This window comes from Haliotis rufescens, unplaced genomic scaffold (assembly GCF_023055435.1).
Source record: "Haliotis rufescens isolate VD_foot unplaced genomic scaffold, xgHalRufe1.0.p SCAF_14, whole genome shotgun sequence".
In the NCBI taxonomy this organism is placed as follows: Eukaryota; Metazoa; Mollusca; class Gastropoda; order Lepetellida; family Haliotidae; genus Haliotis; species Haliotis rufescens.
This window is the reverse complement of record NW_025963824.1, coordinates 36,599,500-36,627,259: the sequence shown is the minus strand read 5'-3', so window position 1 is coordinate 36,627,259 and position 27,760 is coordinate 36,599,500. Positions and strand designations below refer to the sequence as shown.

Here is a 27,760-nt window from a genome sequence, read left to right as displayed (position 1 = left end):
CCAGCAGTACAGATGAATCAACAAATTCAACACCGACATTAAGATTATGTCCCACACCCTTGGCTCGTTTTAGAAAACTGTGGAAACTTGTTTTCATCAGATTTCTTTAGTCTACATTTGTACTCTGCCCGAAGTTTCCTTGATATGGGCATTCTGGAATTTGTCCCTAATTAATCTGCATCCCTAAGTACGTATAGGCCTGACCTTCCACAAGATGGTTAATAACTCCTCCTCCAAGTAAACTGACTGATCCTCCCTTTCAAATGAAAAATGTTGCATCATCATCATCATCATCGTTATCATTATGATGATAATGATGATTATTATTATTAAAGAAGCACAGCTTGGATAAGTAACCTCATTTTAGATGTTACATCGACGACAGAAGCCCGTTACAAACTCAAAGCTTGTTGCCAGAGTTAAGGGCGACTATTGCCTCCATCAGTGTTGTTGGTGGGGTGTTCCTCCTTACTGTGTAAAGTCACTGGAGTCTTCCTTTAGTCCAGGTGGAAATACCCTAAAAATATAAAATAGGTATTACGAAAACGAAAATGCTTGTTGTGGTCATGAGAACCGGGAAAAGAAATTCCCAAAGTCCCAAACTAGCAGAAAACACCAGCAGTTCGTGTCTGGACTGATCTGTGCTTAGTTTGAACGCGAAAAAATCCCTGTGCACCAGTAAGCAAAGCGCAACGACCCCCCCCCCCCTTTCCCCCGTATGGAGAAATAAGTATCGTTTCATCTTACCGAGTCAGCAATAACGATGGAAAATTCCCTAGTTTTCAGTTAAGATGCGCATGGACGATTACATGCCGTTACATATAAAACCCTGCACCATGTCACTCAACGGTATAACTCTATCAATCGTCATTTGTGCTGATTGTGTGAGAGAACTTCGCAGAATCGTAAGTTGACACAGATTACACTGTAACATATACGATGTATCGATTTCTGGACATTTTGGTATGTGCGTGTATGTGTGTGTGTGTGTGTGTGTGTGTGTGTGTGTGTGTGTGTGTGTGTGTGTGTGTGTGTGTGTGTGCGTGCGTTTGCGTGAACGTACAGATGTGCATTATTTGTATGTTATTTTTCCGCATAGTTCCAGCAATAAGATCGGCCTGGAAAAAATCAAGTGATGTGACTAAAATACTCGCGCGCGCGGTAAATCAATATCCCCTGTTGACCACTACAGGGGCTGCATCTATCTCCTACAATTGGGAAGGAATGTTGACCTTTTCTCACTATTTACTTAAAACATAGTTTAACTGGATAGACGGAGGGGATTTTAAAATACACAGAATTTTGCGTAAAATGTAAAATAAAATAAAGCGTGTCGTTTCTACTTGAGAGTCGGTCTCTAAACACCTAACTTGGCTACTCGCGCAGAAATGGGGTGGCTATCTCCTCTAACGAAACATAGAATCGATATCTCACGTTTTTGGTCAAAATTGAATAATGCACCCCCAAACGTTTGGTTTGCCTCATTAAAACCTGGTCAGTAAATCCTGGGATAACACTGTGCTAAACATGCTCAACAGTTTACAGCTTCCTGGGTTAGATGTTTATAATGTCCTACCGAGAGATTCACATATTATTAAGGAAAAACTGATTATTATTGATGGTGAAAGGTGGCATAGTGCCTTAAGGAACGATTCTGGTCAGCCTAACGGTAATAAACTCCGAACATTGCGATTATTTAAGAACACGCTTCATACTTTCTTTTATGTCTACAATAACTGGAACAGGTCAAACCGTAGCTGTTTAGCTAAACTTCGTTGTGGCACTCTTCCGTTAGAAGTTGAAGTTGGAAGATTTTCTCGCCCTTTAACACCTCTGCCAGAACGTACCTGTAAGTTTTGTAACTTAGATAGAGTTGAGGACGAAACGCACTTTTGAGTTACTTGTGACCTTTATTCAGACCTAAGATATAACTTATTCCATCAAGCGTCTTAAATTAATCCATTGTTCTTTGCTATGACTCCTATTGACCAGCTCGCCTTTTTAATGCAATGCGATGAATTATCGGCAAGCCTTGCCGCTTTAGTGAACCGGATGTTTCAGCGTAGAAAGCATTTTACAATAACTGATAATATGCTATAGACCCGGGCGCACGTCGTCTGACTCGCATTGCTATGACTGTTGCACATGTAGTTGTATCTATCCATCTATTTTATTTACCTATATCTATCCAATCATTTGCTTAATGCGGGATACATGCCGCGCACCCGCGCCTCTTACACGTTTTACATCGTTTATTTTAAATGTACTTTTTTCTTCTTTTTTTTTTTTCTTTTTTTTTAACATCTGTGTTTTTTAGCACACTATGTGCTTTTATCTGTACTTATGAGATATTTGGTGTCCCATAGGGCATATCGGCCGGGTGATATACAATAATTGTGTTTTAATTGTCTGACCTTATGTATGTATATCATGCGACACCTTAATAAAATATTTTCTTCTTCTTCTTCTTCTGTAAATTGATTGATTTATTGCCCTATTTAGTTGTTAGTGACCATCACGCCGGAAGCGCGTGGCGGATCATGGCTATACGCTCTAAATAAATTAGGTTAAAATCTAAATATATACTTTTCAAAAGAAGTTTAGAAGGCTGTGGTTAATTAGTCATGGCTGATTGTATTGCAAAATACAATCTTATGATTGTGGGTGTTCTATAACTTGGTTTCGGTAGTATATGATGTAACAGTGTGTTATTCTGTTGTCCGTCAATATTCTTTTGACATTTGATTTATGATCAACTTGAATTGTGTCTCTTGTCGTGAGCAAATCTACAAGTATATGTACTTGCATATAGTAATTTAATAAACACCGCTCTGAGTGAGAATGGTTTTACGTCGCTTTTAACAATAATCCCGCAATATCACGGCGGGGAAGACCACAAACGGGCTTCACACATTGTACCCATGTGGGGAATCGAACTTGGTCTTCGGCGTGACGAGCGAACACTTTAACCACTAGGCTACCCGACCGCCCCAATGCTGTGGCGTAATCACAGTTCATATGTGTACTTCTGTAAATGGCACAGATGGTGAGACGTACTACTTAGTGTGGCCACATAGTTGACGTTGATAACAATATAAGGTGCATTATTATGATTATCTATAACATATGTTAAGTCAGCTATAATTGTCATATCTAATGTATATATCGTAAGTTTAGTTTTGTTAAAAGTATGTATGTATGTGTGTGTGTATGTGTGTGTGTGTGTGTGTGTGTGTGTGTGTGTGTGTGTGTGTGTGTGTGTGTGTGTGTGTGTGGGACTCATTGTCTGTGTACATATGTGGATATATATAACTCACATCAGAACGCACATTTGTTAACAATACAGTTAATAGTTAGAGAATTGCTACATCAACATGTATATTCCTACTTGAGCCTATACTATACATCGGATATCTCGTCTCCCCTAGCGGGAAAGCCCATTTTTCAAGCACTTTAGACAGTTTGATCGAAAGGAATTATAAGATACGAGTTGTTTTTAAATGATAATTACAACGCAACAAGAGTCAAACTACATCCCCCCAATCAGGAGAATGTTGAAATCTATGGACTAATTTATAAGTTGGATAGTGCCATCCATTTCGATATTATTTCCTTTTTCATTAAGTTCGAATTCATCATTTGTAATGGGTTTTTTTATACCTAAACGTATACAGTTTCAATATCGATATTTGTGTTTGAATAGTTTGGTTCCTCGTGAACAAGACACTACGAAAATATCTTGTCCTTATCCTACGGTGGCCCATAAGGGACATGGAGTCTGTTTTTCCATATTTTGATGTTTCACTTACTTTTATCGTAACCTTTGTCATACAAATATGTAATAAATCATGTATAAAAACAACCGAAAACATGGAAAATGAACTTTCAAGTAGCTATAGAATCGCTGAAATGTGAAGCGAAAATGTCAAAAACTAAAACGGAAATGTCAAAAACCAAAACGAAAATGTCAAAAACTAAAATGAAAATACAGAAAACTTGTCCACCGCGGTGATAATATTTCGTTTCACTTTTCTGCGATTCAATATCTTCTTTACACATAATTTATCACATATTTGTAAGACAAATCGTGTTAATTTGCAAAAGGTAACGACAAAAGTAAGTGAAATATCAAAATATGGAAAAACAGACTCAATGTCCCTTATGGGCCACCGTATTATCCACAGGTGATTCTCACCAAGTGACTTGAGTTACAATAAACTAATACTAAGAACAGCGGAGTTATGCCCCCTTGTCTGTGTACGTGGGTCACCTCTCTGTCGTCGTTTGACGTCAATGAGGGAAATCAGTTTTCTTAATTTAGGGCAGGCTATTTTATGTATGGAATGTATAATGTTATACAAAAGCATTATACATCCTGTTGATATGTATTGATTTGCGGAGACGTTTGCTGTTTTTTAACGTAGAATTAATTCTCCGACAACATATAGCAGTGTCTCTTTTGTAAACCGGTTTGAAATTTGCAGTTAAAGTTTCACCATCAGATAGAAAATTTCATCTTCTACATCTCTGCGTCAGTATATAGCCGGCGGTACATCTAGTTCCGTGTGAGCGCAATTCTCGCATAACCTTTTCTTTTTAGATCTTAGGAAAATGTGCGTCTGAAAAAAACTCGGTATCCAGCGGGTCAGTAAATAAGCGGTCATTACATAGATATTGACGTAGTCTCACGGAACCATCACGTCTCGTCCTCATTATCTTCTTGTCTGAGTGGGTGAGTGAGGGAGTTTGGTTTAGCGCCGCTTTTAACAATATTCCTGTTATATCACGGCGTGTCAGCTTAATGTTGGAGTTAAGCCCGAAGTGATGCAGGTCTCAGACGTGGTGAAACCCACGAACACGGGTATGGTGCTGACAAACTTAGAAATATAATCGGCGCCACCGGGATTCGAACCCACAATCATAGGATTCTGGCGTGCCCAGTGAATCGCGGCGCCTTGGACGACTGGGCCCCCGGCGCCCCCTCTTCGTACAAGTTATGAAGCGTCACGTAATTAAAAGTATGTTGAATAACCTTCATACATGCCCAGACATTTCTTTTGCAGTTGTTCATTCCACAATGAATCATGTATAATACGTTTCATAATATAGGAAAATTTTATGGGAAATTTCCACTGATGAAGGGTAGGTTGACTTGTACTTGTGCGAGTTTAGGATCACGTGGCGAGTGGAGAAGGGGGGATTTGTTGCCTCGTTTACCAAACAAAGGGTGTTCTCAGATTAGTTTATGCTGCATTAAACACATCCAGTTGTTCGCGAAGTAATTATGCATTTGTGAAGAATAGACGCAGATGTTGAAGAATGCGTGCAAAACCTCGTCGGTTGGATATCTTGTTGATAAACCGGTAGCCCGAGTACTCGTGATGGGTTTCGAGATATTTTGAGATCAGACAAGATACTTATATTTTGAGGATACATGAGACTCATGTTTGAACATTGTAAAGGTTTTTTTTCGATGAAAAGATATTAAAGTCTACAACAAGTAAGTGCGTGTCAAGTCTTGTCATCACCATGTCAGAGTAGTGTGGAAGAGCTCAAGCTACGAAATTACATGATTTTATTACTGTCATTAGTTGAAAATATAAAATGGCTTCGACAGTGAAAGCTAGATGTGATGGTTAATATTTGAAGTAAACGATTGGTTATGGCTCAAACGCTGTCCGCTTGAAATAGCCTACCTTGACCATGTCATCGCAATTCGAAATATGAAGTGTCATCCCAAAATTAAAAAAAGAAACAATGCCATTTTGTAGACAGGGTGTTGTCAGATTGGCATATATTACCTCAGTCCTAGATTGTCTCAACATAATTGTGGCACACAACACTGTTGTAGATGTGTATCTATGTCATTGAAATAATATCTTTACAGCTATTTATCCAAACCTTCATTAAGAGTCTGTCTTCAATGTAGCAGCTTGACAAATAGATCGAGGATCTTTCAACTTGTTCTCCTGGGGACGGGTCCAAGATATGAAATGGTCTTGAGTGACCTCTGTGCTGGGTCAAGGTCACAGTAAAAAAAAATGTTTGCTTTATCTGTGCTTGAAGTCTCCTGCGCGTGGTGTCATTGTGTCGATGCATTGAATTTCTCCTAGGGACCTCCTAACTTTTTTGAGAGGCATTTACTAGTTGGAGTGAGTATGGATTTACGCCGCTTTCAGCAATATTTCCGCAATATCACGGCGGGGGACACCAGAAATGGGCTTCACACGTTGTACCCATGTGGGGAATCGAACTTGGTCTTCGGCGTGACGAGCGAACACTTTAACCACTAGGCTACCCGACCGCCCCAATGCTGTGGCGTAATCACAGTTCATATGTGTACTTGTGTAAATGGCACAGATGGTGAGACGTACTACTTAGTGTGGCCACATAGTTGACGTTGATAACAATATAAGGTGCATTATTATGATTATCTATAACATATGTTAAGTCAGCTATAATTGTCATATCTAATGTATATATCGTAAGTTTAGTTTTGTTAAAAGTATGTATGTATGTGTGTGTGTGTGTGTGTGTGTGTGTGTGTGTGTGTGTGTGTGTGTGTGTGTGTGTGTGTGTGTGTGTGTGTGTGTGTGTGTGTGTGTGTGTGTGACTCATTGTCTGTGTACATATGTGGATATATATAACTCACATCAGAACGCACATTTGTTAACAATACAGTTAATAGTTAGAGAATTGCTACATCAACATGTATATTCCTACTTGAGCCTATACTATACATCGGATATCTCGTCTCCCCTAGCGGGAAAGCCCATTTTTCAAGCACTTTAGACAGTTTGATCGAAAGGAATTATAAGATACGAGTTGTTTTTAAATGATAATTACAACGCAACAAGAGTCAAACTACATCCCCCCAATCAGGAGAATGTTGAAATCTATGGACTAATTTATAAGTTGGATAGTGCCATCCATTTCGATATTATTTCCTTTTTCATTAAGTTCGAATTCATCATTTGTAATGGGTTTTTTTATACCTAAACGTATACAGTTTCAATATCGATATTTGTGTTTGAATAGTTTGGTTCCTCGTGAACAAGACACTACGAAAATATCTTGTCCTTATCCTACGGTGGCCCATAAGGGACATGGAGTCTGTTTTTCCATATTTTGATGTTTCACTTACTTTTATCGTAACCTTTGTCATACAAATATGTAATAAATCATGTATAAAAACAACCGAAAACATGGAAAATGAACTTTCAAGTAGCTATAGAATCGCTGAAATGTGAAGCGAAAATGTCAAAAACTAAAACGGAAATGTCAAAAACCAAAACGAAAATGTCAAAAACTAAAATGAAAATACAGAAAACTTGTCCACCGCGGTGATAATATTTCGTTTCACTTTTCTGCGATTCAATATCTTCTTTACACATAATTTATCACATATTTGTAAGACAAATCGTGTTAATTTGCAAAAGGTAACGACAAAAGTAAGTGAAATATCAAAATATGGAAAAACAGACTCAATGTCCCTTATGGGCCACCGTATTATCCACAGGTAATTCTCACCAAGTGACTTGAGTTACAATAAACTAATACTAAGAACAGCGGAGTTATGCCCCCTTGTCTGTGTACGTGGGTCACCTCTCTGTCGTCGTTTGACGTCAATGAGGGAAATCAGTTTTCTTAATTTAGGGCTGGCTATTTTATGTATGGAATGTATAATGTTATACAAAAGCATTATACATCCTGTTGATATGTATTGATTTGCGGAGACGTTTGCTGTTTTTTAACGTAGAATTAATTCTCCGACAACATATAGCAGTGTCTCTTTTGTAAACCGGTTTGAAATTTGCAGTTAAAGTTTCACAATCAGATAGAAAATTTCATCTTCTACATCTCTGCGTCAGTATATAGCCGGCGGTACATCTAGTTCCGTGTGAGCGCAATTCTCGCATAACCTTTTCTTTTTAGATCTTAGGAAAATGTGCGTCTGAAAAAAACTCGGTATCCAGCGGGTCAGTAAATAAGCGGTCATTACATAGATATTGACGTAGTCTCACGGAACCATCACGTCTCGTCCTCATTATCTTCTTGTCTGAGTGGGTGAGTGAGGGAGTTTGGTTTAGCGCCGCTTTTAACAATATTCCTGTTATATCACGGCGTGTCAGCTTAATGTTGGAGTTAAGCCCGAAGTGATGCAGGTCTCAGACGTGGTGAAACCCACGAACACGGGTATGGTGCTGACAAACTTAGAAATATAATCGGCGCCACCGGGATTCGAACCCACAATCATAGGATTCTGGCGTGCCCAGTGAATCGCGGCGCCTTGGACGACTGGGCCCCCGGCGCCCCCTCTTCGTACAAGTTATGAAGCGTCACGTAATTAAAAGTATGTTGAATAACCTTCATACATGCCCAGACATTTCTTTTGCAGTTGTTCATTCCACAATGAATCATGTATAATACGTTTCATAATATAGGAAAATTTTATGGGAAATTTCCACTGATGAAGGGTAGGTTGACTTGTACTTGTGCGAGTTTAGGATCACGTGGCGAGTGGAGAAGGGGGGATTTGTTGCCTCGTTTACCAAACAAAGGGTGTTCTCATATTAGTTTATGCTGCATTAAACACATCCAGTTGTTCGCGAAGTAATTATGCATTTGTGAAGAATAGACGCAGATGTTGAAGAATGCGTGCAAAACCTCGTCGGTTGGATATCTTGTTGATAAACCGGTAGCCCGAGTACTCGTGATGGGTTTCGAGATATTTTGAGATCAGACAAGATACTTATATTTTGAGGATACATGAGACTCATGTTTGAACATTGTAAAGGTTTTTTTTCGATGAAAAGATATTAAAGTCTACAACAAGTAAGTGCGTGTCAAGTCTTGTCATCACCATGTCAGAGTAGTGTGGAAGAGCTCAAGCTACGAAATTACATGATTTTATTACTGTCATTAGTTGAAAATATAAAATGGCTTCGACAGTGAAAGCTAGATGTGATGGTTAATATTTGAAGTAAACGATTGGTTATGGCTCAAACGCTGTCTGCTTGAAATAGCCTACCTTGACCATGTCATCGCAATTCGAAATATGAAGTGTCATCCCAAAATTAAAAAAAGAAACAATGCCATTTTGTAGACAGGGTGTTGTCAGATTGGCATATATTACCTCAGTCCTAGATTGTCTCAACATAATTGTGGCACACAACACTGTTGTAGATGTGTATCTATGTCATTGAAATAATATCTTTACAGCTATTTATCCAAACCTTCATTAAGAGTCTGTCTTCAATGTAGCAGCTTGACAAATAGATCGAGGATCTTTCAACTTGTTCTCCTGGGGGCGGGTCCAAGATATGAAATGGTCTTGAGTGACCTCTGTGCTGGGTCAAGGTCACAGTAAAAAAAAATGTTTGCTTTATCTGTGCTTGAAGTCTCCTGCGCGTGGTGTCATTGTGTCGATGCATTGAATTTCTCCTAGGGACCTCCTAACTTTTTTGAGAGGCATTTACTAGTTGGAGTGAGTATGGATTTACGCCGCTTTCAGCAATATTTCCGCAATATCACGGCGGGGGACACCAGAAATGGGCTTCACACGTTGTACCCATGTCGGGAATCGAACCCGGGTATTCGGCGTGACGAGCGAACGCTTTAACCACTAGGCTACCCCACCGCCCCTTAGAAGTTGGAGAACTAAGTAAGGATAAAATATACGGATGAACAAATTCTTTATTATGGAGACATCCTATTTTGTTTTTGTATTTACATATTTTCTTGTGAAAAATCAAATGGATTAGGCACAAGTGACACACTTACGAGGCCTTCTCCAACATACATATCATTACATTGTGATACGTGAATAATGATAGTGCAGAATAAGTGTACAGGGCATAGGAATTATATACACATAATTAAATTTTCCTTGTGTTCATTGAAATTCCTGCATTCTGATTAGCTGAATTGGTCACATGTTATGAATGTAAAAACGTAAGCCACGCCCACCGAAGCAGACTACTTTTATTGCTACGGAATGTCGGGGAATCCTAATATTACATGCGAGGGATTCCCTTTCTGCTCACGTGTATCGCGATGCACAGGACATTTAGCGAAATTCATGCATATTCCTTGTCCATACAACCCTTGAGACCGAAGGCCGAGAAGGAATGAAACAGCAAATGTGCAGACTCGCTCGCCTGTTTTTGTCCCGCTCGCCTCTGTGCCACAACTTTCATTTCTTCGGGTTTCACTTCTAACTAGCATTTTTCCAACTGGGTCTGCCCGTTCTCAGGGAACTAATGTTCGAATCCGGCGGTAACTGACTTTGTCATTTGAAACAGCCGCCTTTTCCCGGACATATTTGTTCCGGCTCGTTACAGTCTGACTGTTGCAGTTCTTTTCGCCTCTTTCCTTGTTTGACAGGTCCTGGGGACTTTGTTTTAATCCTACTCTCGGTTGATTGGCTACTCACTGTGTGGGCGTGTCAAGTTATGTGCTTAAATTAAACAATCACCTGATTCATGTCACGCCACAGTATGTATTCCTACACCGGGAATGTTTATCAATCTCGTCATTTTCGTCTGCTTTTATATAAACAACTGTTTTTGGTTAAACTATTATATGTTTCCGTTGTCGAATTTAATTATAAGCATTGACTGTGTACGCGGATTCATACAGTTTGCATATCGGTTTTTCGATTCATACCTCAATGAACCGAAAAAAATACACAGTCAATCCTTAACTAAAACGCTTAACACATAAAAATATGCATATATACAAAAGTACATAAAACAGTGTTACATACATATAAACGCACGTGCGCACGCACACGCATACGCACACACAACCATTCATCTATCCATCCATCCATCATCATCTATCAATCCATCCATCCATCCATCCATCCATCATCATCCATCAATCCATCCATCCATCCATCCATCCATACATACATACATGCTAGTCCTGCTAGTCCCATGTGTAGCCCTGCTTGTTTGTGCACGTGACCGACCCCATGTGTAGCCCTGCTTGTTTGTGCACGTGACCGACCCCATGTGTTGGTGTGACATGTTTGTGTACGAGACCGACCCCATGTGCTGTGGCGTGTCTGTGTACTTGACCGACCCCATGTGTTGGTGTGGCGTGTCTGTGTACTTGACCGGCCCCATGTGTTGGTGTGAAGTGTTTGTGTACGTGACCGGCCCCATGTGTTGGTGTGGCGTGTCTGTGTACTTGACCGGCCCCATGTGTTGGTGTGAAGTGTCTGTGTACTTGACTGACCCAATGTGTTGGTGTGGCGTGTTTGTGTACGTGACCGGCCCCATGTGTTGGTGTGAAGTGTTTGTGTACGTGACCGGCCCCATGTGTTGGTGTAAAGTGTTTGTGTACTTGACCGACCCCATGTGTTGGTGTAAAGTGTTTGTGTACTTGACCGGCCCCATGTGTTGGTGTGGCGTGTTTGTGTACGTGACCGGCCCCATGTGTTGGTGTGAAGTGTTTGTGTACGTGACCGGCCCCATGTGTTGGTGTGAAGTGTTTGTGTACTTGACCGGCCCCATGTGTTGGTGTAAAGTGTTTGTGTACGTGACCGGCCTCATGTGTTGGTGTAGCGTGTTTGTGTATTTGACCGACGCAATGTGTTGGTGTGAAGTGTTTCTGTACTTGACTGACCCCATGTGTTGGTGTGGCATGTTTGTGTACTTGACCGACCCCGTGTGTTGGTGGTGCGTGTTTGTGTACGTGACCGACCTCATGTGTTTGTGTACGTGATCGACCCCATGTAATGGTGTGAAGTGTTTGTGTACGTGACTGACCCCGTTTGTTTGTGTGAAGTGTTTGTGTACGTGACCGACTCCATGTGTTGGTGTGGCGTGTTTGTGTACGTGACCGACCCCATGTGTTGGTGTGGAGTGTTTGTGTACTTGACCGACCCCATGTGTTCGTGTGACATGTTTGTGTACGTGACCGACCTCATGTGTTTGTGTGGCGTGTTTGTGTACGTGACCGACCCCATGTGTTGGTGTGGCGTGTTTGTGTACGTGGCCGACCTCATGTGTTGGTGTGAAGTGTTTGTGTACTTGACTGACCCCATGTGTTGGTGTGTAGTGTTTGTGTACTTGACTGACCCCATGTGTTGGTGTGAAGTGTTTGTGTACTTGACCGACCCCATGTGTTGGTGTGAAGTGTTTGTGTACTTGACCGACCCCATGTGATGGTGTGAAGTGTTTGTGTACGTGACCGGCCCCATGTGTTGGTGTGAAGTGTTTGTGTACTTGACCGACCCCATGTGATGGTGTGAAGTGTTTGTGTACTTCACCGACCCCATGTGTTGGTGTGGCGTGTTTGTGTACTTGACCGACCCCATGTGTTGGTGTGGCGTGTTTGTGTACTTGACCGACCCCATGTGTTGGTGTGGCGTGTTTGTGTACTTGACCGACCCCATGTGTTGGTGTGGCGTGTTTGTGTACTTGACCGACCCCATGTGTTGGTGTGGCGTGTTTGTGTACTTGACCGACCCCATGTGTTGGTGTGAAGTGTTTGTGTACTTGACCGACCCCATGTGTTGGTGTGGCGTGTTTGTGTACGTGACCGACTCCATGTGATGGTGTGAAGTGTTTGTGTACTTGACCGACCCCATGTGATGGTGTGAAGTGTTTGTGTACTTCACCGACCCCATGTGTTGGTGTGGCGTGTTTGTGTACTTGACCGACCCCATGTGTTGGTGTGAAGTGTTTGTGTACGTGACCGACTCCATGTGATGGTGTGAAGTGTTTGTGTACTTGACCGACCCCATGTGATGGTGTGAAGTGTTTGTGTACTTCACCGACCCCATGTGTTGGTGTGGCGTGTTTGTGTACTTGACCGACCCCATGTGTTGGTGTGAAGTGTTTGTGTACGTGACCGACCCCATGTGTTGGTGTGAAGTGTTTGTGTACTTGACCGACCCCATGTGTTGGTGTGAAGTGTTTGTGTACGTGACCGACTCCATGGGTTGGTGTGAAGTGTTTGTATACTTGACCGACCCCATGTGTTGTGGCGTGTTTATATACTTGACCGACTCAATGTGTTGGTGTGGCGTGTTTATATACTTGACCGACTCAATGTGTTGGTGTGGCGTGTTTATATACTTGACCGAACCCATGTGTTGGTGTGGCGTGTTTTTATACTTGACCGACCTCATTGTGTTGGTGTGGCGTGTTTATATACTTGACCGACTCAATGTGTTGGTGAGGCGTGTTTATATACTTGACCGAACCCATGTGTTGGTGTGGCGTGTTTATATACTTGACCGACCTCATGTGTTGTGGCGTGTTTATATAATTGACCGACTCATTGTGTTGGTGTGGTGTGTTAATATACTTGACCGAACCCCATGTGTTGGTGTGGCGTGTTTATATACTTGACCGAACCCATGTGTTGGTGCGGCGTGTTTATATACTTGACCGAACCCATGTGTTGGTGTGGCGTGTTTATATACTTGACCGAACCCATGTGTTGGTGTGGCGTGTTTATATACTTGACCGAACCCATGTGTTGGTGTGGCATGTTTATATGCTTGACCGACTCAATGTGTTGTGGCGTGTTTATATACTTGACCGACCTCATGTGTTGGTGTGGCGTGTTTATTTTACTTGACCGACTCAATGTGTTGGTGTGGCGTGTTTATATACTTGACTGACCCCATGTGTTGGTGTGGCGTGTTTATATATTGACCGACTCAATGTATTGGTGTGGCGTGTTTATTTTACTTGACCGACTCAATGTGTTGGTGTGGCGTGTTTATATACTTGACCGACTCAATGTGTTGGTGTGGCGTGTTTATATACTTGACCGAACCCATGTGTTGGTGTGGCGTGTTTATATACTTGACCGAACCCATGTGTTGGTGTGGCGTGTTTATATACTTGACCGAACCCATGTGTTGGTATGGCGTGTTTTTATACTTGACCGACTCAGTGTGTTGGTGTGGCGTGTTTATACACTTGACCGACTCATTGTGTTGGTGTGGTGTGTTTATATACTTGACCGAACCCAATGTGTTGGTGTGGCGTGTTTATATGCTTGACCGACTCAATGTGTTGTGGCGTGTTTATATACTTGACCGACTCATTGTGTTGGTGTGGTGTGTTTATATACTTGACCGAACCCATGTGTTGGTGTGGCGTGTTTATATACTTGACCGAACCCATGTGTTGGTGTGGCGTGTTTATATACTTGACCGACTCAATGTGTTGTGGCGTGTTTATATACTTGACCGACCTCATGTGTTGGTGTGAAGTGGTTTTGCATTTGTCCGAACCCATGTGTTTGTGTGACATGTTTGTGTGTGTGAAATACACACTATGTGATTGGCTGTAACTAAAGAACTGCCAGGAATTTTATTTGTTGAAATATGAAACAGTATGAGTTCTCTTTTACATGAAGGCCTGGTGCCGCCAGAATCTGTATATCTGCATGAGCAGTGAATGGATTGCTGAAGGTCTCATGGTGTTTTGAAGGTCTGGTGATGTTTTTGTTTCTTTCAGATTAGGAGAAAACAAAATGGCAACCCTGAAAAAGATTTTGGTATTCGGGACTGGGAGGGTGACGGGCCCAATGTATGAAGACTTTTCTAACGAGAAAGGCGTTCAGGTCACCGCTGGTGAGTGTCACACTGGACTATTGCTATTTTGCTGAAACACTTTATATGGAGGACAGTTGTTTAATATCCTGGTTGGGGTGGAGGCAGGGGGTGGGAGGAAATGTTTAAAATCACGCATGTTTTTGACAAAATTAGGTACATGTTTCCGCAAACCTCGTCATCTGATTGGTCAGAAGTTTCAAATCACAATATCATGCCACTGATTTGCAATTTAGAAATTTGTAATGCGTGTATACGTTATTTAACAGGTAAAATCCGTGACATACCCTAACATTCTCTGAAAATGCATTTTGGCTAATCATTACTATGTACAGCTTGTTTCTCTTTTGTTTTTTATTTATGCAGTAAATATTTGAGTATAATGCTGACAGTAAGTTTCTCCAGTGGTTGTCTTTGTTGACATTTTAAACACATCCAGGTCAGCTGCAGCGATATCACACTATTTCTATCAAAGATTAAAATTGTTCATCCTCTTTTATTCTCTGGTTGTCAGTGAACAACACCTGTTAAAAATAAACGGAGCTAGTAATCATGAGTACTAACTGCATTGAGTGTTGATGTTGAATTAGGTTTTACGCCGCTTTATCAATATTCTGGTAATATCACGGCCGAGGACGCCAGAAATGGTGGTGAGTATGGTTTAACGCCGCTTTTAGCAATATTCCAGCAATATCACGGCGAGGAACACCAGAAATGGGCTTCACACATTGTACCAATGTCGGGAATCGAACCCGGATCTTCGGCGTGACGAGCGAACGCTTTAACCACTAGGCTACCCGACCGCCCCCACCAGAAATTGTACCCAGGTGGGGAATCGAACACTGTCTTTCGGCGTGACGAGCAAACGTTTTGACCACTAGACCACCCCTCCTCTCATTTAACGAATTCGACAAAATGATATTGCATGGTTGGTTCTTTATCGTCATTTCCCCTTTACAGTGAGCAAAGGAGGGCCCGGCTTAAAGCAAGTTGGTGAGCTGTGTCCGGGTGCGAAGCTGGTGCGCTTGGACGTGATGAAAGAAACTGACAGCCTGAAAAGGCTTATATCTGAACATGACGTCGTTGTCAGGTACCTCACGTTGTCGATCTTAAAAACAACGACATGGACATGCATACCCCCAAACGTTGTATCTAGCACATTTCCCAGGGGGCCAAACCATCTGTTATAAGGTGGACAGGAGCTTGACATTATATGATTTGGAAATCGTGGTCTTGTCTAAAACTCAAGTTTGACTGTAATGTTATGATGGTGTTGGTGAAATTGAATTAATTTAAATTTATTGTAATTTATATAGCGACTATGCTTGTCGGATCGAGATCAGGTGGTCAGGCTCGCTGACTTGGTTGATGCATGTTATCGTATCCCAATTGCGTGGAACGATGTTCATGATGTAAATCACTTGAATGTCTGGTCCAGACTCTATTATATACAAACCGACGTCATATAGCTGGAATATTGCTGAGTGCGGCGTTAAACAACAAACAAACAAACATACAAACAAACAAAGGTGCATGTAAGCGTGTGTGACTGCTTGTACTAGTCTGGACGTAAGTCGGTTTATCAGTGCTAGCCCACTGAGGTTCCATCCCGTAGTGTAACACGATTACCCCATTCAGCCAAAGTATACCGACTCCGAGAGCCAGGCAGGGTAATAACAAGTACCATATTTAAGGTCTTTGGGTATGTCGCGAGTAATTGAGCCCCCTACCTTCCCCTCTCCGGCAAGATGCTCTCTGTGTCAATGTGACCGCCTCCATGGTCTTGTGGTAGAGCGTCCGCCCGGAGAGAGGAAGGTCCGGGGTTCGATCCCCGGCCGCGTCATACCAAAAGACGTTAAAAGATGGTACTTGTTGTTACCCTTTCTGGCGCAAGGACTGGTCGGCTCGGAGTCAGTATACTGTGTCTGAGTGGGGTATTCGGTATTCATGTTAAACTGCGGCATGGTATCTCAGCGGGCTAGCACTATTAATCGGCATCAGTCCGGTCTAGTACAAGCAGACACACACACACACACACACACACACACACACACACACACACACACACACACACACGTGCATGTACGTCGCTATATAAGTGCAATAATCTTGTATGCGACGTTTAACCATATTTCACCTGACCTCACCTGTGTCAGCGTTACTCTGCGGCACGGAGCCTCAGTGGACACTGTACAACCGTCATAAGTTCGGACCAGTACAAACATCCACGCACACGCATACACGTGGTTATGGCAATTTAAAAGTCATTAACGCCACATTACACCCCATTTTACCACAGTTCATCTGTTTATATTTGCTATCAAGCGCTGTATGTTTCAGTTGTGTGCCGGACGCTGTGATTGAGAGTCTATCCCTAGCTTGCCTCGCCATGAAGAAGAGTCTCGTGTCGGTGAACTACACCGTTCCCGAACAGACGCGGCTGCATCAACAGTAAACTGTTTTGTGATATTACTTATATATAAATTACTTCACTTGAGTGCGTGTGAGTGGGTTGGGTTTAACACCGTTTTAACACTATTCCAGTTATATCGCGGCGTGTCAGCTTCATGTTGGAGGAAAGCCCGAAGTGATGCAGGTCTTAGATGTTTACGGCTTCGGCGAAACCCACGTGCACGGGTATGGTGCTGACAAACCTAGAAACATAATCGGGGCGAACCGGGATTTGAACTCACAAGGATAGGTTTCTGGCGTGTCCAAGGGATGCAACTCTGCACAGCGAATCGCGGCTTCATAGACAACTGGGCCACCGTGTCCCCTTTTACTGAAGTGTTATATGTTTTGTTATGTAACATTGCATAATAAATAAACATACTTTTCAATAACATATACACAACTTCATAAGACGCACGGCTATTTTAAAAATATTTTTTAAAAGTGATTTATTTTATATGAAAACATAATTAAACATGTTCCACGTACGCACGGGATATTAACGCTTGGATGCGCCCGTATGAACGTTACATGAAGCAGTTATTCTTCCGTTTGAATACAACAGTCAAATGTGGAAGATGAAGTTGTTACTATAAACAGGTTCATGACTCTGGTTCGACCCGTGAAGATCCGGGGTAGAATAGGTCTTTAGCAACCCATGCTTGCTGTAAAAGGCGACTATGCTTGTCGTAAGAGGCGACTAAGTGGATCGGGTGGTCGGGCTCGCTGACTTTGTTGATGCATGTCATTGATCCCAGTTGCGTGGACCGATGCTCATAATGTCAATCACTGGATTGTGTGGTCCAGACTCGATTATTTACAGACCGCCATCATGTAGCTGGAATATTGTTGAGTGCGGCATTAAACAACAAACAAACATGACTCTTGATCAATCTGATGAAAAAGATCTTGAGATCGTTCCTGTGATTCCGTGTGCGAATTACGCTTTTATGTCGGAGAGGTCACGTAAAATCTCAAAACGCCTTACCTTACCTGACGGTGGGTAGATGGACTAGTGTCGTTGTCGACTCCCTGTCTCAGCTATTTGTTTCCCAACGATTGTACTATGACAGTTCTCATGCCTTTACTTTCGTGATTATTTGATGCCATCTGGCAGAATGTTAACGGAACCACACAGTATCCATTTCACGTATCCGTCACGTGTTTCAGAGTTGTCGACGCTGGTCTGACCTTCCTGGTTGACGTTGGTTTCCGCCCCGGTGCGGACCACATGATTGCCAAGAAGACAATAGACGAAATGAAGAGCAGAGGAGGGGAGGTAAGTTGAGGTACTCTGCTGCTGGACGCTGTGGTAATCTAGTGGCTGAAGCTTTCGCTCGTCACTCCGAAAAACCGGGTTCGATTCCCCAAATGGGTACGTGTGAAGCTACCCGTGAAGATCCGGGGTAGAATAGGTCTTCAGCAACCCATGCTTGCCGTAAAAGGTGACTATGCTTGTCGTGTGAGGCGACTAACGGGATCGGGTGGTCAGTCTCGCTGACTTGGTTGATGCATGTCATCGTATCCCATTTTCGTGGATCGATGCTCATGATGTCAGTCACCGGATTGTCTGGTCCAGACTCTATTATTTACAGACCGCCGTCATATAGCTGGAGCACAGTGCGGAGTTAAACAACAACAACAGCAACAAAAAACAACAACGTGTGAAGCCCATGTCTGCTATCTCCCGCCTCGAAAAAGCCGTAATAGTACTAAAGGTTACGTAACACGATATTAGGTACAATGTGACAAGCCCATGTCTGGAGTTTCCCGCCTCAGAATATTGCTAAAACCGGCGTAATAAATAGTATCCACTCCTTCTGGTTCTTTTGCTACTTAGGAATAATACACTGAAGTTTTTTACAAGGAGTTAGTTTAATAAGATCCATTTCCTGTCGAACCAGGATGTACTTGTTTAGCTTCTTCTGCCATGTGTGACCATCAACCCGTTGGGATTCAGGGTAGGCCCAGGGGAATTGCTGGATTGACGTAAGAGGCGAGTGAATGGCTCGGTTGGTCAGGCTCGGTCACATGGTTGATTATTGCTGGCCATCAACCCATGGGGATTCAGGGTAGGCCCAGGGGAATTGCTGGATTGACGTAAGAGGCGAGTGAATGGCTCGGTTGGTCAGGCTCGGTCACATGTTGATAATTGCTGGCCATCAACCCGTTGGGATTCAGGGTAGGCCCAGGGGAATTGCTGGATTGACGTAAGAGGCGAGTGAATGGCTCGGTTGGTCAGGCTCGGTCACATGGTTGATGATTGCTCACCATCAACCCGTTGGGATTCAGGGTAGGCCCAGGGGAATTGCTGGATTGACGTAAGAGGCGAGTGAATCGCTCGGTTGGTCAGGCTCGGTCACATGTTGATAATTGCTGGCCATCAACCCGTTGGGATTCAGGGTAGGCCCAGGGGAATTGCTGGATTGACGTAAGAGGCGAGTGAATGGCTCGGTTGGTCAGGCTCGGTCACATGGTTGATGATTGCTCACCATCAACCCATGGGGATTCAGGGTAGGCCCAGGGGAATTGCTGGATTGACGTAAGAGGCGAGTGAATGGCTCGGTTGGTCAGGCTCGGTTACATGTTGATAATTGCTGGCCATCAACCCGTTGGGATTCAGGGTAGGCCCAGGGGAATTGCTGGATTGACGTAAGAGGCGAGTGAATGGCTCGGTTGGTCAGGCTCGGTCACATGGTTGATGATTGCTCACCATCAACCCATGGGGATTCAGGGTAGGCCCAGGGGAATTGCTGGATTGACGTAAGAGGCGAGTGAATGGCTCGGTTGGTCAGGCTCGGTCACATGGTTGATTATTGCTGGCCATCAACCCGTTGGGATTCAGGGTAGGCCCAGGGGAATTGCTGGATTGACGTAAGAGGCGAGTGAATGGCTCGGTTGGTCAGGCTCGGTCACATGTTGATAATTGCTGGCCATCAACCCGTTGGGATTCAGGGTAGGCACAGGGGAATTGCTGGATTGACGTAAGAGGCGAGTGAATGGCTCGGTTGGTCAGGCTCGGTCACATGGTTGATGATTGCTCACCATCAACCCATGGGGATTCAGGGTAGGCCCAGGGGAATTGCTGGATTGACGTAAGAGGCGAGTGAATGGCTCGGTTGGTCAGACTCGGTCACGTGGTTGATGAATGCTGGACTCACTGGTTCAGTCACGTGTGTACAGGCTGCGTCGTGTTGTTTGTATACAGCTGCTTCAAGTTTTCCCAACGCAGCTTTGCATACAAAATAACTGCCATATTCTGATTCTTTCAGGTCACTTCGTATGAGCTGTACACAAGCGCCATTCCGACTCCAGAATCCGCCAACAATCCTCTCAAGTATAAGTTCAAGTACGTTGACAGACGCACTGCTCAGTTGGGACTAGACCAGACTAACACATTGCTCCGTCAGCGCACTGCTCAATTGGGACTAGATCAGACTAACACATTGCTCCGTCAGCGCACTGCTCAATTGGGACTAGATCAGACTAACACATTGCTCCGTCAGCGCACTGCTCAATTGGGACTAGATCAGACTAACACATTGCTCCGTCAGCGCACTGCTCAATTGGGACTAGATCAGACTAACACATTGCTCCGTCAGCGCACTGCTCAATTGGGACTAGATCAGACTAACACATTGCTCCGTCAGCGCACTGCTCAATTAGGACTAGACCAGACTAACACATTGCTCCGTCAGCGCACTGCTCAATTGGGACTAGATCAGACTAACACATTGCTCCGTCAGCGCACTGCTCAATTGGGACTAGACCAGACTAACACATTGCTCCGTCAGCGCACTGCTCAATTGGGACTAGATCAGACTAACACATTGCTCCGTCAGCGCACTGCTCAATTGGGACTAGATCAGACTAACACATTGCTCCGTCAGCGCACTGCTCAATTGGGACTAGATCAGACTAACACATTGCTCCGTCAGCGCACTGCTCAATTAGGACTAGACCAGACTAACTCATTCCTCAGTCAGCGCACTGCTCAATTAGGACTAGACCAGACTAACTCATTCCTCAGTCAGCGCACTGCTCAATTAGGACTAGACCAGACTAACTCATTGCTCCGTCAGCGCACTGCTCAATTGGGACTAGATCAGACTAACACATTGCTCCGTCAGCGCACTGCTCAATTGGGACTAGACCAGACTAACACATTGCTCCGTCAGCGCACTGCTCAATTGGGACTAGATCAGACTAACACATTGCTCCGTCAGCGCACTGCTCAATTGGGACTAGACCAGACTAACACATTGCTCCGTCAGCGCACTGCTCAATTGGGACTAGACCAGACTAACACATTGCTCCGTCAGCGCACTGCTCAATTGGGACTAGACCAGACTAACACATTGCTCCGTCAGCGCACTGCTCAATTGGGACTAGACCAGACTAACACATTGCTCCGTCAGCGCACTGCTCAATTGGGACTAGACCAGACTAACACATTGCTCCGTCAGCGCACTGCTCAATTGGGACTAGACCAGACTAACACATTGCTCCGTCAGCGCACTGCTCAATTGGGACTAGATCAGACTAACACATTGCTCCGTCAGCGCACTGCTCAATTGGGACTAGATCAGACTAACACATTGCTCCGTCAGCGCACTGCTCAATTGGGACTAGATCAGACTAACACATTGCTCCGTCAGCGCACTGCTCAATTAGGACTAGACCAGACTAACAAATTGCTCCGTCAGCGCACTGCTCAATTGGGACTAGATCAGACTAACACATTGCTCCGTCAGCGCACTGCTCAATTGGGACTAGACCAGACTAACACATTGCTCCGTCAGCGCACTGCTCAATTGGGACTAGATCAGACTAACACATTGCTCCGTCAGCGCACTGCTCAATTGGGACTAGATCAGACTAACACATTGCTCCGTCAGCGCACTGCTCAATTGGGACTAGATCAGACTAACACATTGCTCCGTCAGCGCACTGCTCAATTAGGACTAGACCAGACTAACTCATTCCTCAGTCAGCGCACTGCTCAATTAGGACTAGACCAGACTAACTCATTCCTCAGTCAGCGCACTGCTCAATTAGGACTAGACCAGACTAACTCATTGCTCCGTCAGCGCACTGCTCAATTGGGACTAGATCAGACTAACACATTGCTCCGTCAGCGCACTGCTCAATTGGGACTAGACCAGACTAACACATTGCTCCGTCAGCGCACTGCTCAATTGGGACTAGATCAGACTAACACATTGCTCCGTCAGCGCACTGCTCAATTGGGACTAGACCAGACTAACACATTGCTCCGTCAGCGCACTGCTCAATTGGGACTAGACCAGACTAACACATTGCTCCGTCAGCGCACTGCTCAATTGGGACTAGACCAGACTAACACATTGCTCCGTCAGCGCACTGCTCAATTGGGACTAGACCAGACTAACACATTGCTCCGTCAGCGCACTGCTCAATTGGGACTAGACCAGACTAACACATTGCTCCGTCAGCGCACTGCTCAATTGGGACTAGACCAGACTAACACATTGCTCCGTCAGCGCACTGCTCAATTGGGACTAGACCAGACTAACTCATTGCTCCGTCAGCGCACTGCTCAATTAGGACTAGACCAGACCAACACATTCCTCAATCAGTGCACTGCTCAAATAGGACTAGACCAGACTAACACACTGCTCAATCAGCGCACTGCTCAATTAGGACTAGTCCAGACTAACACGCGGCTCAATCAGCGCGCGGCTCAAATAGGACTATTGACCAACTACTACTACTACTACTACTACTACTACTACTACTACTACTACTACTACTACTACTACTACTACTATTTTACAACAACAACTACTTCTTCTAGTACTGCTGCTGCTACTACTACTACTACTACTACTACTACTACTACTACTACTACCATTCTACAACTACTTCTTCTAGTACTGCTGCTACTACTACTACTACTACTACTACTACTACCACTTCTACTGCTGCTACCACTACTTCTACTATTACTACTACTACTACTACTACCACTTCTTCTGCTGCTACCACTACTTCTACTACTACTACTACTACTACTACTACCACTTCTACTGCTGCTACCACTACTTCTACTGCTGCTGCTGCAACTGCTGCTCCTATAACTACTTCTGCTCCTACACCTACTACCACTACTATTACTTCAGCTTCCGCTGTATTTGCTTTGTGAGCCCCATGGAGTCTGTTTCGCGGAGCACCTGTTGACATCCTTGATCCTGGGGGTCCATTCTTGTGTTTTTTCCCGCTGATTTTTTTCTGTTTGAGCGTCATGGATTGTCGAAACAGGTTGTTCTCTGGCGTTGACATTTTGTATTTTTTTAACAACATTTTAAGAACATTTCAACATTCTCAACTTCAATACCCGAGTATCTATAACGAAATACTTTAACAACTTTTAATGAATAGAATGATGTATCTGTGTTGATCAGCTGGAACCCGAGAAAGGCTCTGTGGAAGTACTGGAAGGCGAGCGGCTACATAAAGGACGGCAAGGTAAATAGTTGTTTGTTATTTCACGCCCTAAATATTCCAGCTATATATCGGCGGCCTGTTAATTGTCGTGTCTGAACCGTATATTAAGAGGGTAAGATGACACGGGCAACCAGCGTGTCCAGTCCATCTATTACGTTGCATCTTAAGGCAAACATGGGTTGCTGAGAAACTAATTCTAACCTAGAATCTCTTCAGGGTTGGGGTAAATCGACGTAACTATTGATGTGCGTGTACATATTATTACTCGGTAATTTCCCTATTTTGTTCAGTATACTCCAGGGGAGCGTTGTGCAGCGAAACGTTACAAGCCTCGCTGTGCAACGCTGCTCACGAACAGACAACGGATTAGTTTAGGGCACTTCATTGAAAATCGCATCGCTCAGAGGATACACCTCACCGATTCTAGCCGCACTTTTGAGTGTCAGATCAGAACTGTAAATACACTATTATTTGTGAATAACAAACCACAAACATAGCAAATATAGCATTCGTTGCGCTTGCTCTTCAGTCAGCAATAAGGAAAAGTGGCCTTGTGAAACCTGCGAGTAGGGTGCTGACAAACCTTGAAACATTGATAGGACGAACCGGGATTCGAAATCATTATCAGAGGTTCTGCATCAACAAATACGCTCTTTAACTCCTCGGTATTATAAACGCAAACATGTAAATCTCCTGCTATAGGAGACGTTAATCTGCACAGGAATTTGCACCCTTTAACTCCTATATATTATGGATGTGCAAACATGTAAATCTCCTGCTATAAGAGACGTAAATCTGCACAGGAAATTGCGCCCTTTAACTCCTAAATATTATGAATGTGCAACCATGTAAATCTCCTGCTATAAGGGACGTAAATCTGCACAGGAAATTGCACCGTTTAACTCCTAGATATTGTGAATGTGCAAACATGTACATTTTCTGCTATAAGGGACGTAACTCTGCACAGGAATTGCGCCCTTTAACTCGTAGGTGTAACGAATGTATATGTGAATCTCCTGCCCTAAGGGATGTCCGTCTCCACGTACAAGTGCGCCCTTTAACGCGTAGGTGTAACGAATGTATATGTGAATCTCCTGCCCTAAGGGATGTCCGTCTACACGTACAAGTGCGCCCTTTAACTAGTAGGTGTAACGAATGTATATGTGAATCTCCTACCTAAAGGAATGTACGTCTACACGTACAAGTGCGCCCTTTAAAAGCAAGGTTATGAATGCGCAAACATGTAAATCTCCTGTTATAAAGGACGTATTTATACGCACGGAATTGCGCCTTTCAGCTCCGAGATGAGGTAAAAACCTGTATATTTCCTGCCATTATGACGTTATTGTTCTGTCCTACAGACGACGATCCTCCCGGCGGGAACAGCCACCATGGAAGCTGTCCATGACATTGGGGCGGTCCGGGACTTCAAGGCCGAATTTGAGGCCGTCCCCTATTCCTTCCACCAATCGTACATCCCGCTGTACGGCATCGAGAAAGTGCAGAACATGGTCGTGGGCTCCATGAGATACAAGGTATGTACCTCCATCCAGTGTGGGCTCCATGAGATACAAGGTATGTACCTCCATCCTGAGTGGGCTCCATGAGATACAAGGTATGTACCTCCATCCAGAGTGGGCTCCATGAGACACAAGGTATGTACCTCCATCCTGAGTGGGATCCATGAGATACAAGGTATGTACCTCCATCCAGAGTGGGCTCCATGAGATACCTCCATCCAGAGTGGGCTCCATGAGATACAAAGTATGTATCCCCACCAGAGTGGGCTCCATGAGATACAATGTATGTACCTCAATCCAGAGTGGGCTCCATGAGATACAAGGTATGTACCTCCATCCTGAGTGGGCTCCATGAGATACCTCCATCCAGAGTGGGCTCCATGAGATACAAAGTATGTATCCCCACCAGAGTGGGCTCCATGAGATACAATGTATGTACCTCCATCCAGAGTGGGCTCCATGAGATACAAGGTATGTACCTCCATCCTGAGTGGGCTCCATGAGATACAAGGTATGTACCTCCATCCTGAGAGGGCTCCATGAGATACAAGGTATGTTCCCCCACCCAGAGTGTGCTCCATGAGATACAATGTATGTACCTCCATCCTGAGTGGGCTCCATGAGATACAAGGTATGTACCTCCATCCTGAGTGGGCTCCGTGAGACACAAGGTATGTACCTCCATCCTGAGTGGGCTCCGTGAGATACAAGGTATGTACCTCCATCCTGAGTGGGCTCCATGAGACACAAGGTATGTACCTCCATCCTGAGTGGGCTCCATGAGATACAAGGTATGTTCCCCCACCCAGAGTGTGCTCCATGAGACACAAGGTATGTACCTCCATCCTGAGTGGGCTCCATGAGATACAAGGTATGTTCCTCCATCCTGAGTGGGCTCCATGAGATACAAGGTATGTACCTCCATCCTGAGTGGGCTCCATGAGACACAAGGTATGTTCCCCCACCCAGAGTGTGCTCCATGAGATACAAGGTATGTACCTCCATCCTGAGTGGGCTCCATGAGACACAAGGTATGTTCCCCCACCCAGAGTGAGCTCCATGAGATACAAGGTATGTACCTCCATCCTGAGTGGGCTCCGTGAGATACAAGGTATGTACCTCCATCCAGAGTGGGCTCCATGAGATACAAGGTATGTTCCCCCACCCAGAGTGGGCTCCATGAGATACAAGGTATGTACCTCCATCCTGAGTGGGCTCCATGAGATACAAGGTATGTACCTCCATCCTGAGTGGGCTCCATGAGATACAAGGTATGTTCCCCCACCCAGAGTGAGCTCCATGAGATACAAGGTATGTACCTCCATCCTGAGTGGGCTCCGTGAGATACAAGGTATGTACCTCCATCCAGAGTGTGCTCCATGAGATACAAGGTATGTACTTCCGTCCAGAGTGGGCTCCATGAGATACAAGGTATGTACCTCCATCCAGAGTGGACTCCATGAGATACAAGGTATGTACCTCCATCCAGAGTGGACTCCATGAGATACAAGGTATGTACCTCCATCTAGAATGGGCTCCATGAGATACAAAGTATGTACCTCCATCCAGAGTGGGCTCCATGAGATACAAGGTATGTACCTCCATCCTGAGAGGGCTCCATGAGATACAAGGTATGTTCCCCCACCCAGAGTGTGCTCCATGAGATACAATGTATGTACCTCCATCCTGAGTGGGCTCCATGAGATACAAGGTATGTACCTCCATCCTGAGTGGGCTCCGTGAGACACAAGGTATGTACCTCCATCCTGAGTGGGCTCCGTGAGATACAAGGTATGTACCTCCATCCTGAGTGGGCTCCATGAGACACAAGGTATGTACCTCCATCCTGAGTGGGCTCCATGAGATACAAGGTATGTTCCCCCACCCAGAGTGTGCTCCATGAGACACAAGGTATGTACCTCCATCCTGAGTGGGCTCCATGAGATACAAGGTATGTTCCTCCATCCTGAGTGGGCTCCATGAGATACAAGGTATGTACCTCCATCCTGAGTGGGCTCCATGAGACACAAGGTATGTTCCCCCACCCAGAGTGTGCTCCATGAGATACAAGGTATGTACCTCCATCCTGAGTGGGCTCCATGAGACACAAGGTATGTTCCCCCACCCAGAGTGAGCTCCATGAGATACAAGGTATGTACCTCCATCCTGAGTGGGCTCCGTGAGATACAAGGTATGTACCTCCATCCAGAGTGGGCTCCATGAGATACAAGGTATGTTCCCCCACCCAGAGTGGGCTCCATGAGATACAAGGTATGTACCTCCATCCTGAGTGGGCTCCATGAGATACAAGGTATGTACCTCCATCCTGAGTGGGCTCCATGAGATACAAGGTATGTTCCCCCACCCAGAGTGAGCTCCATGAGATACAAGGTATGTACCTCCATCCTGAGTGGGCTCCGTGAGATACAAGGTATGTACCTCCATCCAGAGTGTGCTCCATGAGATACAAGGTATGTACTTCCGTCCAGAGTGGGCTCCATGAGATACAAGGTATGTACCTCCATCCAGAGTGGACTCCATGAGATACAAGGTATGTACCTCCATCCAGAGTGGACTCCATGAGATACAAGGTATGTACCTCCATCTAGAATGGGCTCCATGAGATACAAGGTATGTACCTCCATCCAGAGTGGGCTCCATGAGATACAAGGTATGTACCTCCATCCAGAGTGGGCACCATGAGATACAAGGTATGTAC

General features: G+C 44.3%; 1 protein-coding gene across 1 annotated transcript in view; it reads left to right on the top strand.

Annotated features, from left to right (window-relative positions):
* Nucleotides 1-750: 750 nt before the first annotated feature.
* Nucleotides 751-27,760, top strand: part of LOC124113195 (alpha-aminoadipic semialdehyde synthase, mitochondrial-like) — a 34,599-nt gene continuing 7,589 nt past the window's right edge. The window contains exons 1-8 of the mRNA XM_046473466.2: nt 751-905; nt 14,490-14,605; nt 15,545-15,674; nt 16,925-17,035; nt 18,206-18,314; nt 20,308-20,384; nt 23,479-23,542; nt 24,883-25,056. Of these exons, the coding sequence (XP_046329422.1) occupies nt 14,506-14,605; nt 15,545-15,674; nt 16,925-17,035; nt 18,206-18,314; nt 20,308-20,384; nt 23,479-23,542; nt 24,883-25,056 (765 nt within the window). The 5' untranslated portion in view covers nt 751-905; nt 14,490-14,505. The remainder of the gene's footprint in view (nt 906-14,489; nt 14,606-15,544; nt 15,675-16,924; nt 17,036-18,205; nt 18,315-20,307; nt 20,385-23,478; nt 23,543-24,882; nt 25,057-27,760) is intronic.